This window comes from Hypomesus transpacificus, chromosome 10 (assembly GCF_021917145.1).
Source record: "Hypomesus transpacificus isolate Combined female chromosome 10, fHypTra1, whole genome shotgun sequence".
In the NCBI taxonomy this organism is placed as follows: Eukaryota; Metazoa; Chordata; class Actinopteri; order Osmeriformes; family Osmeridae; genus Hypomesus; species Hypomesus transpacificus.
In genome coordinates this window covers 14,185,437-14,203,026 of record NC_061069.1, presented here as the reverse complement: position 1 = coordinate 14,203,026, position 17,590 = coordinate 14,185,437, and the positions used below count along the sequence as shown (strand labels likewise).

General features: G+C 52.2%; 1 protein-coding gene across 2 annotated transcripts; it reads left to right on the top strand.

Moving 5' to 3' along the window:
- Window positions 1-7,923: 7,923 nt before the first annotated feature.
- On the top strand, window positions 7,924-12,528 carry LOC124473047 (leucine-rich repeat and immunoglobulin-like domain-containing nogo receptor-interacting protein 3). 2 transcript variants are annotated; one of them, XM_047028289.1, is made up of 3 exons: window positions 7,924-8,486; window positions 10,529-11,272; window positions 11,357-12,528. In XM_047028289.1, the coding sequence occupies exons 1-3, from the start codon at window positions 7,974-7,976 to the stop codon at window positions 11,933-11,935; spliced, it is 1,836 nt and encodes a 611-aa protein (XP_046884245.1). In that variant the 5' UTR covers window positions 7,924-7,973; the 3' UTR covers window positions 11,936-12,528. The 2 variants fall into 2 exon arrangements, with proteins under 2 accessions (XP_046884245.1, XP_046884244.1); XM_047028288.1 differs by having other exon boundaries at window positions 7,924-8,522.
- The last annotated feature ends 5,062 nt before the right edge of the window (window positions 12,529-17,590 follow it).

Below are 17,590 nucleotides of genomic sequence, written 5' to 3'. Positions count from 1 at the left end.
AAGAGTTATGGGTTCATGTCGTCTGAGCAACGTAGGAGATGATGCATCGTGTGGTGTGGATGTGATTGGTGGTGCTGAACGTTCCGGCTCTGGTCGTTTTTAGAACGAAGGCCATGGAACTGCACTGTGACATCACCGAATGTGGGGTTCAGCACAACATTGTCACTGCGGTCTTCCTACATTCTGTCTCTTTCCGTCTCTCTATCTGTCTCTTTTTTTCTCTCTTTCTGTCTGTCTCTCCCTTTTTCTCTCTCTTTCTGTCTCTTTCTGTCTCTCTCTTTCTCTCTCTCTCTCTTTTCTCTCTCTCTCTAACTCTTTCTGTCCCTCTCTTTCTCTCTCTTTTTCTCTCTCTCTTTCTCTCTCTCTGTTTCTCTCTCTCTGCCTCTCTGTTTCTCTCCTTCTCTCTGACTCTCTCTTTACCATTGTTCTCTCTCTCCCTCTCTCCTTCTCTGTGTGTTGTCTCTCTCACACACACACACACACACACACACACACACAACCCACACACACTGTCATGCCGACCTTTTAGGCCCGTCTCCTGACTAATCCACTTAGTGTTGGTAGCGTCTGCCCACACATACCAACTCAGACAAGTACTGTCTGACACATGACTGTTACAGTGTGTGTGTGTGCGTGCGTGTGAGTGTGTGTGTGTGTGTGTGTGTGAGTGAGTGAGTGAGTGAGTGAGTGAGTGAGTGAGAGTGTGTGTGTGTGTGCGTATGCTCGCGCTCTCCGTCCAAGCTCTGTTTTCTAGCTTGTGGTTCCCAGTTCAAAAACCACCACAGACCACATAAGCTGCAGTGATCACAGGAGAAAAAAAGAGTTTGAATGTTGACGCTGTTACTCACTTATAATGAGTAGAGGGAGATAGAGGTTTGTCATTGCTGTGGATGTACCAGGACCAGGAACAGCTGTGCCTCTTCCTTGTTCCTGGCCTGGGTTTGTTTACTGCCGCTTGCCGCCGCGGTGTGGATGAGGGAGAACTCTCCGTGTGTCAGACATCACTGCTGAAGTGGAGTTCACCAGCTTTGAAGCAGTTTGGGGATTGTAGTTTGTGATTCTTTACTGTCTCTCTCTTTGTCTCTATCTGTCTCTCTCTCTCTCCCTCTCTGTCTCTCTCTCTCTCCCTCCCTCTCTCACTGTCTCTCTGTCTCTCATCTTGTGCTACTTTCCCACAAACTCTGAAATAGCGTGTGTGTGTGTGTGTTTGAGTACTTATTCCTCAGGAGTATCTTGCTCTTTCTCCTGATCTCACTAGCCTTCATCGTTCTCTGACTGGATTTGTGGCTATCCCCTTAGGCCTGGATGCTTCCTGTTACTCCCTCCCTACCTCCATCCCTCTCTCCCTCTCCCTTTCTCTCTCCCCCTCTCCTTCTCACTGCCTCCCCCCCCTTTCTCTCCACATCCCTATCTCTTCCTCTGCCTCTATCCAGTTCTTTTCTCCTCTCTCTCTCTCTCTCTCTCTCTCTCTCTCTCTCTCTCTCTCTCTCTCTCTCTCTCTCTCTATACCCTCTATAAAACACACTGCCCCACATACTCATAGGGTATCATAACTCATCATTGGGTAAATAACAAAGGGAGCATATGTGCCCTATATAACATCTGTGATGTGTGTGCGATGTGTGTGTGTGTGATGTGTGTGTGTGTGGTCTGTAGCAGTGCAGTGAGAGAGCCGTGAGGAGATTGAACCAGACAAGGCTACAACCCAACCTCACCGTAACAGCCCGACCACCTTCAATGTGTTTGAGAGGGAGCGAGAGGGAGCGAGAGGGAGGGAGGTGAATCAGGAGAGAGACTGATGGAGATAGACAGAAAGAGCTGTGCTGCCTGTTTGCTGTGCTCTGTGTGTTTCAGGACAGCTGTATCGACCTGGGTGAGGCCAGGTCTATAGCAGAGCCCCCTCCTCTCTCCTCAGAGAGAGAGAGAAAGGAGGGCGAGTGTGTGTGTGTGTGTGAGATAAATCGTCTAAAGGTCATTTAAGTCCAGTGTCAGTCTTGGTTAGTTCACAGTTCCAGGCCTGGCTGTTGGTTAACATATTCTGTGGAGCGCTCAGCTCTCTCTCCCTGTCCCTCTCTCTCTCTCTCTCATGCACTCCTTCCCCCTCACTCTCCTTATCTCTCTCTACCTCTCTCTCCTTATCTCTCTCTACCTCTCTCTCCTTATCCCTCTCAGTTGGGCCTGCCTTCCCTCTCTCTCCTTATCTCTCTCTCTCCTCTCTCTTTCTCTCTCCACCACCACCTCTCATTCATCCCTCCCCTCCCCTCCAACCCCAACTCCCCCTCTGAGTGCCAGGGCAGTGAAGCCTCTCCCCTGGCCCGAGCACGCCTTCAGATGTCTGGCCCCGTGGACTTCCTGTCAGCTGATCTCAGCAGGACTCGGATATGTCAAGCCTCCACCTCAATTAGTTCCTTTATAATGGATAGAAAAGCTCCTCTAACATCCTGCTGACTAGCTGACGGTCGGTCGATGCCACTGCTGCTAAACTGTGGCTGTTTGAGAGGTGCAGAGGATGCCAAAGTGTGTGTGAGTGTGTGGAGGTGCGGGGGTATGTCAGTGTAAGCGTGTGTGTGTTAAACCCAGTCATGGCTCAGAGGAGACATGCAGGTCTTACTGAGATCCACACTCTGTTGCCGGGATTTCACCAGTGCCAGTCAACAAGGCTGACCTATTTACACACACACTCAAACACACTCCCACAAGCACACACACACACACTCAAACACACTCCCACAAGCACACAAACACACACTCAAACACACACCCTACACAAGGAGCACAGGGACTCTTGAAAAGTTGATTGAAGGCAGTAGAGTAGATGTGAGGGTTCTCCTGTCTGTGTAGTTTAGTCAGTATTTGCAGCCGGGGCCAGTGTGCTGCTCAGACTAGATCTGCAGCTTCTCTTCAAGTTCACTTGGCCGGCAAGTTTTCATAAACAGCTGTGCAAACTGAACTCATGGTGTCTGTGTGTATGTCCGGGGCGTTCCCCAGGTAGATGTTGGACATCTGCTCTGTGGTACAATCTGCTGCCTGGCCAGTTAGAAGGAGAGAGAGACATTGATGTTGCCTCAACATCTGCTTGAGCTTTTTATGCTGCGTGTGTGTGCGTGTGTGTGCGTGTGTGTGAGTGTGTGTGTGTGAGAGACAGCTGTCCTGGAGATGGTGTGCTGCCAGACTGACCCGTACATACAGCACTAATGAGAGACATGACAGGGCTTATAGCAGGGGAGCTGACCTGTGGGACTACCACACCTGTACACCTGTAGGACTACCACACCTGTACACCTGTAGGACTACCACACCTGTGGGACTACCACACCTGTACACCTGTAGGACTACCACACCTGTACACCTGTAGGACTACCACACCTGTAGGACTACCACACCTGTACACCTGTAGGACTACCACACATGTACACCTGTGGGGCTACCACACCTGTACACCTGTAGGACTACCACACCTGTAGGACTACCACACCTGTACACCTGTAGGACTACCACACCTGTACACCTGTGGGACTACCACACCTGTGGGACTACCACACCTGTACACCTGTAGGACTACCACACCTGTACACCTGTAGGACTACCACACCTGTAGGACTACCACACCTGTACACCTGTAGGACTACCACACATGTACACCTGTGGGGCTACCACACCTGTAGGACTACCACACCTGTACACCTGTAGGACTACCACACCTGTACACCTGTAGGACTACCACACCTGTGGGACTACCACACCTGTACACCTGTAGGACTACCACACCTGTAGGACTACCACATACCTCCACACAACAATTTCTTAAAAGGAGTGTTGTAGGTGTGTAGGTGTTAGCATGGGTGTTTTTCTGTGTGTGTGTATTCATCTGTGGGTGCTTTTCTGTGTGTGTGTGTGTGTGTGTGTGAGAGAGAGCTGTGATCTGTATTGTTTGTGTGTGACTGAAGGAGCTGGTGTCTGTCCTTGAGCCGAGACCTTGGTGGTGCTGAGGGACTCAGTTCACTGATTCATACTGTGGCTCTGTCACTGACCCGTACTGTACGACACTCTGGGGAGGGGGGGGAGAGAGGGGGGGGGGGGGGGGGGGGGGGAGAGGGGGGGAGAGGGGGGGGGGGGGGGGGGGACGGAGAGGGGGATGGAGAGAGCCGAGAAGAAGGAGAGATATAAAGAGAAATGTAGTGAGAGTAAAGTGGGGAGAAGTAGGCGGAGGGAGGAAGGGAGGGAGGGAGGGAGGGAGGGAGGGAGGGAGGGGGAGGGAGGGAGGGATGGAGGGAGGGAGGGAGGGGGGGAGAAAGGGAGAAAGACAGCCTGCATCCATCACACTACCTAAGAGCCAGGGATCACGACAGGGACAAAAACACACACCTGCACAAAACACACACACACAACACAAACACCCAGCACCAAATACACAACACGCACACACACAGGCATGTTTGCACACACATACACACACACTGTGGCAGGGGGCAAAGAGGGGGGCTCATTCGCCATCACTACCTCCCATCATCAGCGCTGATGTGTGACGGGGAGACACAGACCTCACTGCTCTCTGCTCCCACACACTCTCACGGCCCACAGACTCTGACCCTCCGGCTGGACCCCCCCCAGGCCCCCTTGGCCCCCCCTGGCCCCCCCTGGCCCCCCCCTGGCCCTGCTCAAGCACAGGACACTTCTACAGGTCTACAGGGGCTTTGTGGTGTGGTTATGGTCATGTTGAGCGGTCGGCGGTCACACAGACGATGGAGACTAAATCTGAAACATCCGGGTAGGGGGGCGCTTCTCCTCTCCCCTCCCCTCTCATCCCCCCCTCCCCTCTCATCCCCCCCCTCCCCTCCCCTCTCATCCCCCTCTCCCCTCTCCTCTCATCCCCCTCTCCCCTCCCATCTATGGTCCTTCTCTCTTACTGGCTCTTTAGTCTCCTCTCTTCTATCTCCCCTCTCTCATCTCCCCTTCCTCTCTCTCTCCTCTATTTCCTCTCTCCTCTCCCCTCCCCTCTCTCCTCTCTCTCTTCTCTCCTCTCTCCTGTCTCTCCTCTCTCTCCTCTCCCCTCCCCTCTCTCCTCTCTCTCCTCTCCCCTCCCCTCTCTCCCCTCTATCCTCTCTCACTCTCTCATCTCTCTCCTCTTCTCTCTTTTCCTCCCCCCCCCCGCGCAGACAGACAAACCCCAGCAGAGGGAATGTGAGTCTGGATCCCAGACGTGTGACTCAGCCTTCTAAACTGTGGCCAATAAACACCGACCATCTATTATTGACGTGCTCTGCTCTGCCTTGGCCTTCATCTGGACAGTCCTCTGGGGCCCCTCCACTCTCTCACTTCTCTCCACAAACAAACCCTGACTTCAGACGCCTTCTTTTTCGTATGAAGAAAAAAAGAAAATCGTATTTTTTTGTGCCAGACTTTTCTTGAAACAGACCGTTTCAAGTTTGAGGATTTCCGAGAGGTGTTTCAGTCGCGTTCTCCATTCCTCCATCCGTGCTGTTCTCACTGTTCTCTGGGCCAGGGTTGTATCTCCTGTCTGGTTTTAGATTGTGACACCATGCCCAGACACGGAAATATCACAGAACAGCTGAGTAGGAGAATTACATTGATGGAAGCAGTCCATGACATCCAGGATGAAATAAAACCAGATTGTCAATCCTCAATGTTCAACAACATGATGGAAAAGTGGCTTTTTAGATGGTTTGTTACACTGAACCATCTGGGAAGTCTGACTTGGAAACTGTGTAGGAAAGGGCCGGAACTTTCAAAACATTACTTAGCGGATGATTGGCTGAACCATCTGTCTGTCATTGTCTATCACGGGCTAACTTTATTCACTCCTGAAGCTGATTGGTCCCAAAACACTGTTGTCATGGGACCAAGCGAAAAAGCCGGTGCTCGGATTTGTGGTCATGATCTCAAGAATCTGGCGAGGTTAGGTCAAGCATGCCACACGTTTCACATCCTGTTTCCCAGACGAGGGTCTGAGTCGTGCCCAGAGGCGGGGGGGGGGGGGGGGGGGGTAGGGAGGGTAAGGGGGGGTGTGGCTGGAACGTGGTGTCCTGGGGCGCCAGGCAGGAGCGATGGGGCTCAGACGGGACGTGCTGGCAGTGTGCTGCTAGAGGAGACCAAACACCAGTGAGTCATCTCATGTCAGCAGAGAAAAGATCTGGATCATTAATGACGTCATGATTTCAGCGTGAAATGGCACGTCCCACACACACACACACTCACATCCATACACACGTCCCACACACACACACATTCTCAGGCACACTAATGCAGTCACACGTACATGCATGGAATCACACGCACACAAACGCACTCGCACACACACATCTAATCACACACTCACACACATCTGGTCGCACACGCACCCACACACAAACTGTGCGTGTTGAACGCAGGATGATACACAGTGAAACAGTGATTACTGCCTGCAGGGAAGCAACACACTCCAGGGATGGTTTCCAGGCAAAACTGTTGTCTTATGAGTCAAGCATTGTTCCTGTTGTGTGTGGGTGTGTGTGTGTGTGTGAGTCCCTATGTGTCAGTATTTGTGCTTGTGTGATTAGATACGCGTGTGTGTGTGTGTGTATGTGTGCGTGTGTGTGTATGTGTGTGTGTGTGCGTGTATGTGTGCGTGTGTGTGTGTGTGTGTGTGTGTATGTGTGTGTGTGTGTGTGTGTATGTGTGTGTGTGTGTGTGTGTGTGTATGTGTGTGTGTGTGTGTGTGTGTATGTGTGTGTATGTGTGTGTGTGTGTGTGTGTGTACATTAGGATGTGCTTGAGTCTCCCAGTAACTCACTGCTTGTTGTTGTGTGATGACACATGATGCAGAGGTACGTGCTAGAAGTAAGACGTACATGGATGTCACTTCCTGTGACTGTGCTGCGGCTTCCTGTCATGCTCAGTCTTGTGTCTCTGCATGTCCCTCTGCTCTCCAGCTGAAGCTCATTGTAGAATCAGCTGAATAAATGAAGATAAAAGCTCTCTAGCTAATTCACTTTGTCTGAAGGGTGTCTAGACAAACAAGTTTGTTGGAGAAAAGCTCTCCAAATTGCGATGCTTATTTATTCATTTCGGAGGTGCTTTTATCCAGAGCGACAAATCATGCATGTAGGAAGAAAAAGTATACAGGTCCAGACCTGTGTTTTGCAGTGCAGTGAGACAGGTCCAGACCTGTGTTCTGCAGTGCAGTGAGACAGGTTCAGAGGGGGCTGTGTTCTGCAGTGCAGTGAGACAGGTCCAGACCTGTGTTCTGCAGTGCAGTGAGACAGGTTCAAGTGGGGCTGTGTTCTGCAGTGCAGTGAGACAGGTGCAGGGCTGAGACTGGTTCAGAGGGGGGTATTCAATCACACACAGCAGCACGGGTGTCATTTTTACAAGCTCCACATGTGGGGTACTAATAGACTTCTCCATCTGTCTTCCTCTCCTCCCTCCCTCCATCCCTCTCCTCTCTCCTCCCTCCATCCCTCTCTTCTCTCCTCCCTCCATCCCTCTCCTCTCTCCTCCCTCCTTCCATCCCTTTCCTCTCTCCTCCCTCCCTCCCTCCCTCCCTCCCTCCCTCCTTACCCCACCCTCTTTATAATCCTCACCACTCTCCCCTCTCTCTTCTTGTCTGTTTCTCTCTATCAACCTACTGCTTTTTTCTCACTCCTCTTTGCTTATCACCCATTCTCCCTGTGTCATTCTCCTCCTCTTTACACCTTTCCTCCTATTCTTTCCCTTTCCTTTCTTCTATTTCCCCTTCTCTCCATCCTCCTCTGTTCCTTTCCTCCCCCTCCACATCCTCCCTTCCTTCTCCTCTCTCTCCTCCTCCTCTCTCTCCCGCTCCACCTCCATTCCCCCCATCTCCCCCCATCTCCCCCCATCTCCCCCCATCTCCCCCCATCTCCCCCCATCTCCCTCTCCTCCCTCGCTCCTCCCTCCGCAGGTGTGAGGAGCACTGACCCTGCCTGCGATAGGCTAGGAGTCAGAGGACCAGGGCCATGATTGGCTCTCCTCCCCGGGGGCGGGCCCCGGCTCGCTCCCCCGGGTGGGCGTGGCTCTGGGGGCTGGTTGCCGTGTCGACGGCGTTCCTCCTCCTCCCCGGGGGCTGCCAGGCCTGCCCCCCGCGGTGCGAGTGCTCCGCCCCCCTGCGCTCCGTGTCCTGCCAGCGCCGCCGCCTCACCGCCATCCCCGAGGGCATCCCCACGGAAACACGCCTGCTCGACCTCAGCCGCAACCGCATGCGCTGGGTGGAGACGGGAGACCTGGCGCCCTACCCGAACCTGGAGGAAGTGGACCTCAGTGAGAACCTCATCGCCACCCTGGAGCCCAACGCCTTCTCCAGCCTGCAGAGCCTCCGGGTGCTGAGGCTCAGGGACAACCAGCTCAAGCTGGTGCCCATGGGCGCCTTTGCCAAGCTGGGCAACCTCACCACGCTGGACCTGAGCGAGAACAAGATGGTGATCCTGCTGGACTACACCTTCCAGGACCTGCGCAGCCTGAAGAACCTGGAGGTGGGAGACAATGACCTGGTCTACATCTCACACAAGGTGGGTGTTCCTGGGGCTAGTCTTTCTGTTACAGGGTCAGGATGACCTGGTCTACATCTCACACAAGGTGGGTGTTCCTGGGGCTAGTCTCTCTGTTACAGGGTCAGGATGACCTGGTCTACATCTCACACAAGGTGGGTGTTCCTGGGGCTAGTCTCTCTGTTACAGGGTCAGGGCCCCCCGATATGAAACGGAAAAAAACTCAAAACTCAAACATCCTTTGGAGCCTACTCTCTCTCCCCTTTTTAACATAGTCCTCTCTCAATAGCTGTGTGCTTTTCTGTTTTCATGTATTTATGTACCACGCCTGGGGCATGAATAGATAGATTCTGCTGGGTAGACAATAAACTTAACACTCTTCCGTATATAAAAATATGTACATATACAGAAGATATACTGGATATTTTTCTGGCACACTTGCAGCCCCTGAGAACTGATTAATTTATTGTGATTTACGGCAGTTCTGAAAGAAAACATCCCAGAACTAGCACGTTGTATCTCATCAAATGGTCGCTGAGTGTTATGTACCACGTGATATTTACCGTAAAGACTTTCAGACTCTGTCCTTTTTTGATGAGAAATTAAATTAGTCTCTCTTGAAAACGTGTGTGAATAGCCTCGGTTATAACCTGCAAATAGTCAATTACACAATCCAGCATGCTCGTTTTCAATTATCAGCCCTAAGCCGTTGGAAAAGGCGTAAATCTGAATGAGTTTGAATAAGAGAGTTGGACAATGTGTCTGTGTCCAGGTGAATTCGGGTCCTTTCCAAACAGAGGCCTCTGGTCTGATCGCCCGTCTAAAACTCTGTCTGTGTTTTCCACAACATGTCAGTTCTCTGTCTGATACATCATTTATGTTTCATTTATCAGATATTGTTTATCCACATGGTCCAATATAAGAGAGGGCTCTAAATCAAATAAGAATGGAATAAGGTGGGCAATAGTTGAGTAAGGTATAAATGGAATAAAGTTGGAAAAGAAAATAATAGAATAATAGAGTAGTTGAATGGAAAAGAGTTTCGTAATGGTAGAGTAGTGTTCAGTGGAAGGGTGCAGAGTTCACTAGAGCAGGGTAGAGGAAAGCAACCTAGGAGCTCTGAGTCACTAATATCCTGTCTTTCTCTGGTCCGATAAAGCACTCAAGCGTCTGATGCAATATCCTTTCTAGAACTATCTCCTTGTTTCCCTCAGCATGCCTGTTCTGGTCCAGTAGCACACGGCTTGAGTCTAGTGTACCAGGCATTGCTGTGTCTGGCCTAGTGTGTGTTCCCGGCATACTGTAGTCCAATAACACAGAGCATGTCAGTGGTCTGTCTAATGTTTCGTATCTTGGAGTCTAATTTAATATACTCTGATAATAACCTGTCTAGGAGGCCTGGCCCTTTGTGTGTGTGTGTGTGTGTGTGTGTGTGTGTGTTTTGTCCAATTATTCTCCAGTCCAGTAAAATACAATATGTCAGGACTGTGCATCAGAGTGTAATATAAAGAGACAGAAATAAAAATGTTTTGTGCGTAGCTCTCAGAGAATAGCCATAGGCACAAACATATTATTCCTCTAATGTGAGGTCCATAGATTAGGGGCTTGTTATGTTTTTTCAATCGACTGATTCCCTTATTCCTTTAGAATCTTTTTGGAACGGTTTGCATGTTGTGTTTATATTTCAGTCTAATAGAGCACACTATTTAATCTGTCCACCTGTCTACGAAGTCTGACCTTGTGTCTGGTCTGGTAACATTTCAAAGTCTGCCTTGATCAAATAAAATTCTGCCTTGGACATAAATAGTTCATTGGCAGAATGACTGCAGATCTAGAGGTCACAGGTTCAAATCCCCCGTACATCACGTTGGATGAAAGGACCTGCTAAGTGAATTGATGAAATATAAAATCATGCCTAAGTTAGGGTCTGTCTAAGAGGGCTGACCCTAACCCTACGTGTGTGTGTATGTGTGTGTATGTGTGTGTGCGCGTGTGTATGTGTGTGTGCGCATGTGTGTGTCCTCCAGGCGTTCTCCGGTCTGCTGGGTCTGGAGGACCTGACGATCGAGCGCTGCAACCTGACGTCCATCTCTGGCCAGACGCTGTCCTACCTGCGCAGCTTGGTCACCCTTCGCCTGCGCCACCTGGGCATCTCCGCCCTGGACGATCAGAACTTCCGCAAGCTCTCCAACCTGCGGGGTCTGGAGATCGACCACTGGCCCCTGCTGGAGTACATTTCCCCCCTCAGCTTCCAGGGTCTGGACCTCACCTGGCTGTCCATCACCAACACCAACATCACCTCCGTCCCCTCTGCGTCCTTCAGGAACCTGGCCCACCTCACCCACCTCAACCTGTCCTACAACCCCATCTCCACCCTGGAGCCTTGGGCCTTCAGGGACCTGTTGCGGCTGAAGGAGCTGATCATGGTGAACACGGGGCTGGTCACGGTGGAGCGTCACGGCCTGGGGGGCCTCCGGCAGATCCGTGTCCTCAACTTCTCCACCAACGAGCTCCAGACACTGGAGGAGAGCTCCTTCCACTCGGTCAACAGCCTGGAAACGGTGCGCGTGGACGGGAACCCCCTGCTGTGTGACTGCCGTCTGCTGTGGATCCTGCAGAGACGCAAGACCCTCAACTTTGACGGCAGGGTGCCGGTGTGCGCCGGGCCGGTGGAGGTGCAGGGGAAGAGCCTCAGCACCTTCACCGACTCGGCGCTCTTCGACCACTTCACCTGTCAGAAGCCCAAGATACGCAACCGCAAGATGCAGCAGGTGAGGACGCAGCCACAGAGCTAACGTATGTGGCTTATGTAAAAACAGATATTACATGTAAAAAGTTCCTTCCCTCCCTCCAAGGTCACGGCTCGTGAAGGCCAGCCCGTGAGTTTCCTGTGCCGCGCCGAAGGCGAGCCCGCCCCCGCCATCATCTGGATCTCCCCCCAGCGCCGACAAATTACGGCCAAGAACTCGGGCCGCATCACCGTGTTGCCGGGCGGGACCCTGGAGATCCGCTACGCCCAGCTCACGGACAGCGGCACCTACATCTGCATCGCCAGCAACGCCGGGGGCAACGACACCTACTTCGCCACGCTCACCGTGCGCGGGCACCCTCTGGACTCCGCCTCGGCCTTCTTCGCCAACCGCTCGCTGTACTCGGGCGAGTTCTTCAACGACACGAGCTTGAACAGCACCCGTGTGTTCCTCCAGTTCACCCTGGACCTCACCACCATCCTAGTATCCACGGCGATGGGCTGCATCACCTTCCTGGGCGTGGTTCTCTTCTGCTTCCTGCTGCTGTTCGTGTGGAGTCGAGGCCGCGGCCAACGCAAGAACAACTTCACAGTGGAGTACTCCTTCCGGAAGGCGGAGGGCCCGGCGGGGGCCGGGGGGCCCACTGGAGGGGGGACCAGGAAGTTCAACATGAAGATGATCTGAAACAACGCAGCCAGGGGGCCCTCGGGGGATGCATGAGCACGTCCCGGAAAAACAGGGTTTTTCCGTTTGACGAATCAAACACACACAGCGTATGGCTGACTCGCAGAGAGGTGATTGGAGAATACAAATTTTAAAAAAGTATATATATATATATATGTGGTCCATGGCTAGAAATTCAGATTCAGATTGGGTGACTGAGGAGTCATGGTTGCCAGGGTTACCTTGATCTCACTGCCGTTCACTGGTTTTGTTCAGCTTGTGGCACCCATGTTTCAAAAAACTAAAAACTAACTTTTTTTTTCTTTTTTTTTTCTGAGCTACAGTGTTGTTGTGATAGCTGGATAAGAGTGATCATATTTAAAGAATATAGAAATTAAACACGTTAAGAGTGGACATGCCGATGCTGTGGAGCGTAGGCAGTCACGTCTCTTCCTGAGAAAGTGACATCACAGGAAGTGACCTGGCTGCCAACCAATCACAGCAGCTGTAGTTTTGCTTGCATTTAGCATGTACATGTACAGTTGCAATTTAGAGTTAAGTTGTATGAGTGACGAGTGAGAATTTTAGTGCTGAATAAAGGTGAACAAAAACGACCAATTTTTAAGCCATTTTGGACATGAGTTCTACAGTATCTCCACATAAAGAAACTTCCAGAAGTACCAGGCCACAGCTGAGGAGAGAAGGGCTGTGCTGAACAAGGGCTCCAGTCTGAGACAGACCAGATGAAATCACTGCATGAGAACCTGACCACGTCCACAAGGTGTCAGATGGTGCCACCGTCTATTAAATCCCCTCAAATTGGCTCCTCTATTTCAGAACCCATGAAATATTCACCACCGTTAAGAAATCAATCAAAGTCATGATTGTCAGCCTCAAAAAGGACAAGGGAAAAGAATTATGAAATAAGTGAAATTAAAATGGGCCCGTCTTCCCCTCTGACAGGAGAGCTTTGCGACAAGGTTAGCTGTGTGAGTTTGGGACGAGCACACTGGCTGGGCGTTGCCATGGCAGCCCGTCGTCGGGGAGAGTTTGGTGAGGAAGCCGAACCCACCGGACACCGGGCTGCCTGGTCACCATGACAACCATGGCAGCTGAGGGCGGAGGGGGCGATGGAGGGCTTAAGGGAGCAGGATGGAGGGACGGCCGGAGGAGGGTGGTGGAGGAGGGTGGTGGAGGAGGGTGGATCACCTGTTAGCCCTCCGCCACCTTCAAAGACCCTCCAGCCTGTCCTTTCATCCAGTATCAGAGGGTGGGGGAGGAAAGAGAGGAGGAGGGGGAGGAGAGAGGTGTAGATGCACTTCCTCTCTCTCTCTCTCTCTCTCTCTCTCTCTCTCTCTCTGACCCCCCCCCCCCCCTCAGGCTGTGCTGGGCTGAAGGTCTGACCTCCACAGAGCTGCCGGGGGGGGCAGTCTGGAGAGTCATACCAAGCTCAGAGACACACACTGGATGGTAGCACGGCAACACACACACACACTCACACACGCACTCACTCAAGGGACATACTACATACACACACACACGGGAGACCCACATACGAGACACACAAACACACATGAGAGACATTCACAAACACACACACTAAAAAAGACATGATGTGTTGTCATGCATTCTCACATGGATTCACACATTTGTACATAATGACACATAGAGGACACAATGTTGCTGAACTCAACACACACACAAACAAACACACACATAAACACACACACACAAAAACACAAACACGCACGCACACACTTGAGTCGCTAACACTCCCGCACTCAGTTTCACACCTGGAAAGAACCTTCTTTCAGGACAAACACAAAGTCATACAGAGGTCAGACGTGACCAGCTCCCTGTTTACTCTGAGCCATAGCAGCAATACCATTTGTAGAAACACCAAACCAAAATATGTCTGTGGAAACAGAGAAGTGTGCTGATTAGACTCTGCAGACCTGTATCCTAAAACGTCGCAGTTTTTCTGAGTTATTACAGGTGCTTTAGCTGCAGCTGAAGACCCGGAAATACATCTGCAAGATAATCAGCACACACACACACATACTGACATACACACACACACATCTAGTATCCTGATTGTTATTGTCCTGTCCATACTGCTGGAGATCATTATGATCGTTAGACCATCTGCTGTAGTTAGAATGGCACACACACACACCAACAGAAAATGTACACTTCATACACTGAGTGTCATCTCCTTCATGCACTGAAGCGCAGGGATGGAACAGTCATTATTCTGAATCCCACATTCAAACAGCTCGGTTCACACAAGCAAGACGAGCGTTCAGAAAAAATACGACATCAAACGACACAAACATCAACCGCACGCCAACACACACACACTCCGACGCAAACGCCAGTCCTCAGTAACCACGGCGACGCCGTGTCTGTCTCTAAGCTTCCGGCAGCCAGTGTGCGAATGTCTCTGCCCCCCCTAGCCCAGTGCGACCCCCCCCAAACCTCCCCCCCCACCCCCCCACACTGGGCCCTCCTGAGGGAGGGGTCCCTGGCTGGAGACCGCGATCTAACATGTAAATGAAGTAGTGTTCACCCTGCCCACGCCATGTGCATCGTACAGTGGAGAGTACTGTGGTAAATCCTTTTTAATGATATGTTGGGATTCTGTTTAGTTTAGACCTCTGTCCTCATCCCTCCTCAGTTGGAGTTTTCTGTGGAAGCGTTAACTGTTAACCGTTAACCGTTAACCGTCGCCCCGTAATGGGGAGCTTGTGGGAGGTGATCCTGTTCTCAACACCTTTTTGGTTAGTGGGTCCAATTTGAGCTCTTAGAACCTTCGCCAACCAACTAAATTCTCATTCTAAATTCCGTTCCCCTTGTGATGAATAACCCATGCTGTCTGTGAGCAGATGAATGGGAGCATGGCAGTAATGAGGCTGGGGGAGAGCGTACCATCCGACTGGCCTGATCCACAGGCCTCACACTGCGTCTGGGGCCGCCGTCTTGGATCCCCCTGCTATTGAGAACAGGATTCACCGCCACGATGCAGGAGTAGCTTCCTGTCTTCCCCTCTTGTCCAGCCCCCCCCCCTCCCCCTCCATTCTTCCATTTAGGTTTAGAGGGCAGTTGAGAATGTGTCTGGTGATTGTGGATGGTGTTATCGTGTTAAACATCAGTCACTGGTGTCACAGTAGATGAATGTTTTAGGTTTCTGTTTTGCCTTCCTGTGTAAGCCCCGCCCTCTTCCTGTGTAAGCCCCGCCCTCTTCCCTCGCCACCCCTGGTCTTTGTCTTGTTCACAGTAGCTAGCCAGGATATGGTTGTGTGGTGGTAGACACAGTGTTTGTGTGATTGATGTGATTCCATATTGTCGTGTTTGGATTTGTTGCTCCTCACCATGTGACCAATCATGGAGCAGGGACTTGTGAAACACCAACAATGGAAGGAGGTGACCCAGATTTTAAAAAAAAATATGAAAAATGAAAAAAAAACGAAAAAGCAACAATTTTCTTCCTCTCTGACACCGACCGCACCTTTCCTCGGAACTCTCTGCCAGGCACAATGCATTCTGGTACCTCCCTCTCCACTGACATCTGTACTTTGTCTCTGTGACACGACCCCGTGTACAACCGTGTGTGTGTAAGGGTGCCGCAATAATCTGCACAGAGAGGAATAAGTGTTGCTGTATGACACTGTATCAGTCCCTCTCCTTCCACCCGCAGAGACTTTATCGAGCTGTTTGACCAGGGCCAGTCCAGGAAACCCAACCAGTCTTGGCCTCTCTCTGAGTGTGTTGCTGCAGTATTGCTATGCTGCTCGTGTCTGGGGAAGGCTGCTTGCATACATATGGGGCATGTTCAACCTTCTGGGGTCCTTGGCAGTAATAGGAGCTTAGTTCCAGTTCAACTTCAGAACAAGAGCTGTTTGAACTTCAGTCACTTAGTCCTTTAGTCACATTCTCTACCTGTCTCCCTGCCCCTCCCTGTCCCCTCCCCGCCCCTCCCCGCCCCTCCCCGCCCCTCCCCGCCCCTCCCCGCCCCTCCCCGCCCCTCCCCGCCCCTCCCCGCCCCTCCCCGCCCCTCCCTGCCCCTCCCCGCCCCTCCCCGCCCCTCCCCGCCACTCCCCGCCCCTCCCTGCCCCCTCCCTGCCCCCCCCTGCCCCCTCCCTGCCCCTCCCTGCCCCCTCCCTGCCTTCCTCTATCAGTCAGATCAGCGTTCAGTCCCAGACCTGCTCTTTGGGGACTGTGTTCCACCTGATGCTGGGGATTCTAGAACGTCTGTCAACTCCAGAATGCATGTCCTGCAGGCGTTCAGTGTCTGAGGCAGACAGTCAGAGCTACAGCTTCTCCCATTATAGCACTGTTTCATCTGGAGAATGTCTTGAGAAAGTAGGTTGAGTTCTCCCCTGTTCCCCGCCCTCTCGCTTACCCTTACTCCCCCTTCCTCCTACCCCCTCTTCCCCCCTCCTCCTCCCCCCCCCCCCCTCCTCCCCCCTCCTCCTCTCCCCTCCTCCTCCCCCCTCCCCTAGTTTGTCCTTGCCCGTGGTTGCTTAGCCGGCGTCTAGACGTTCCTCTGTGCTCCAGACCCAGCAGATCTCCGCCTCTGTACCCGGCAGGGTGCAGCTACGCTGGGGTAACCCCGTCAGCTTCCCCTCCAGGAGGATCCACAGACACACAAACACATAACAGCCTCATTAGCAGATAAGTCTCACTAATGAAATATAAAAAATGTACGACGTGTTTTTTTTTACATCTCCCTCCAAGGTTAGGGGGCAGGGCTCGAGACTGATGCCCTTGATTGCAGACCCCCTCCCCCCCCTCCCCCCTCATCCTCCCTCCCCCCCTCCCCCCTCTCCCCCCTCCTCCCTCCCCCCCTCCTCCCTCTCCCCCCTCCTCCCTCCCTCCCCCCCTCCCTCCCTCCCTCCCCCCCTCCCTCCCTCTTCCCTCCCCCGCTCCCCTCGCCCCCCCTCGCACCCCTTGCCCTGCTTCTGAAAACATCAAAGGAAATAGAGTACTTTGTTGTTGCTCTGCTATTCAGGCCAGGGTAAGTAGGATAGACAGGCACAGTAACCACTCAGACAGTCCTGTGGGCCATCTTCCAGCCTGGTTCTCCTGAACGAATCCGGCTCTGATACCCAACTCTGTTGTGTGGCTTTTGTGATATGTGCTGTCTGCAATATCTCTGAATTAGCAGTCTGGGATGTCAGAGTTTACTGTCTCTCTGGTGGGCTGAAAGGGCGAGATTGGCGACAGAGAGAGAGAGGAAGAGAGAGAGAGATGGGCCCTAGTTCATGTACCTGAAACGGTCTCTGGCGACTTCCCCCGCTTCTGTCAGCGTGGTTATACCGACCCCTGGTGGTAACGGATCGTCATAGCAACCCAAAACCAGCTTCCTTGGCGAGCAGCCCACGCAGGGTGGCTGGGTCAGTGAGAGAGCGGGTGTGCGTCGGTGTTCAGACGTGTCGTGACTGTTAGCTTTGTAAATGCCCTCTTCTGATAGCCATACAGCGTTGACTCTGTCCCAGCTGCAGAGCTGTCTGGGGATCCAGGTCTGGGGGGCAGGGTGAACCACACTGCCAGACCGTGGCTCAGCAGCTCTTCCTGTTAGAAGCCACGGAACCTTCAGAACCTACGGAACCTAGAACCCGGAAGAAGCTGTTCCCGTAAAAAAAAAAAAAAACGCAAACAACGTGGTTTTGACCA

What these genes read in the sequence shown, in the direction of transcription:
- LOC124473047 (XM_047028288.1), top strand. Translation starts at nt 7,974, where the DNA reads ATGATTGGCTCTCCTCCCCGGGGGCGGGCCCCGGCTCGCTCCCCCGGG. An exon ending in TGGTCTACATCTCACACAAG is followed by an intron (nt 8,523 to 10,528) that starts GTGGGTGTTCCT and finishes TGTGTCCTCCAG; the next exon opens with GCGTTCTCCGGTCTGCTGGG. An exon ending in GCAACCGCAAGATGCAGCAG is followed by an intron (nt 11,273 to 11,356) that starts GTGAGGACGCAG and finishes CCTCCCTCCAAG; the next exon opens with GTCACGGCTCGTGAAGGCCA.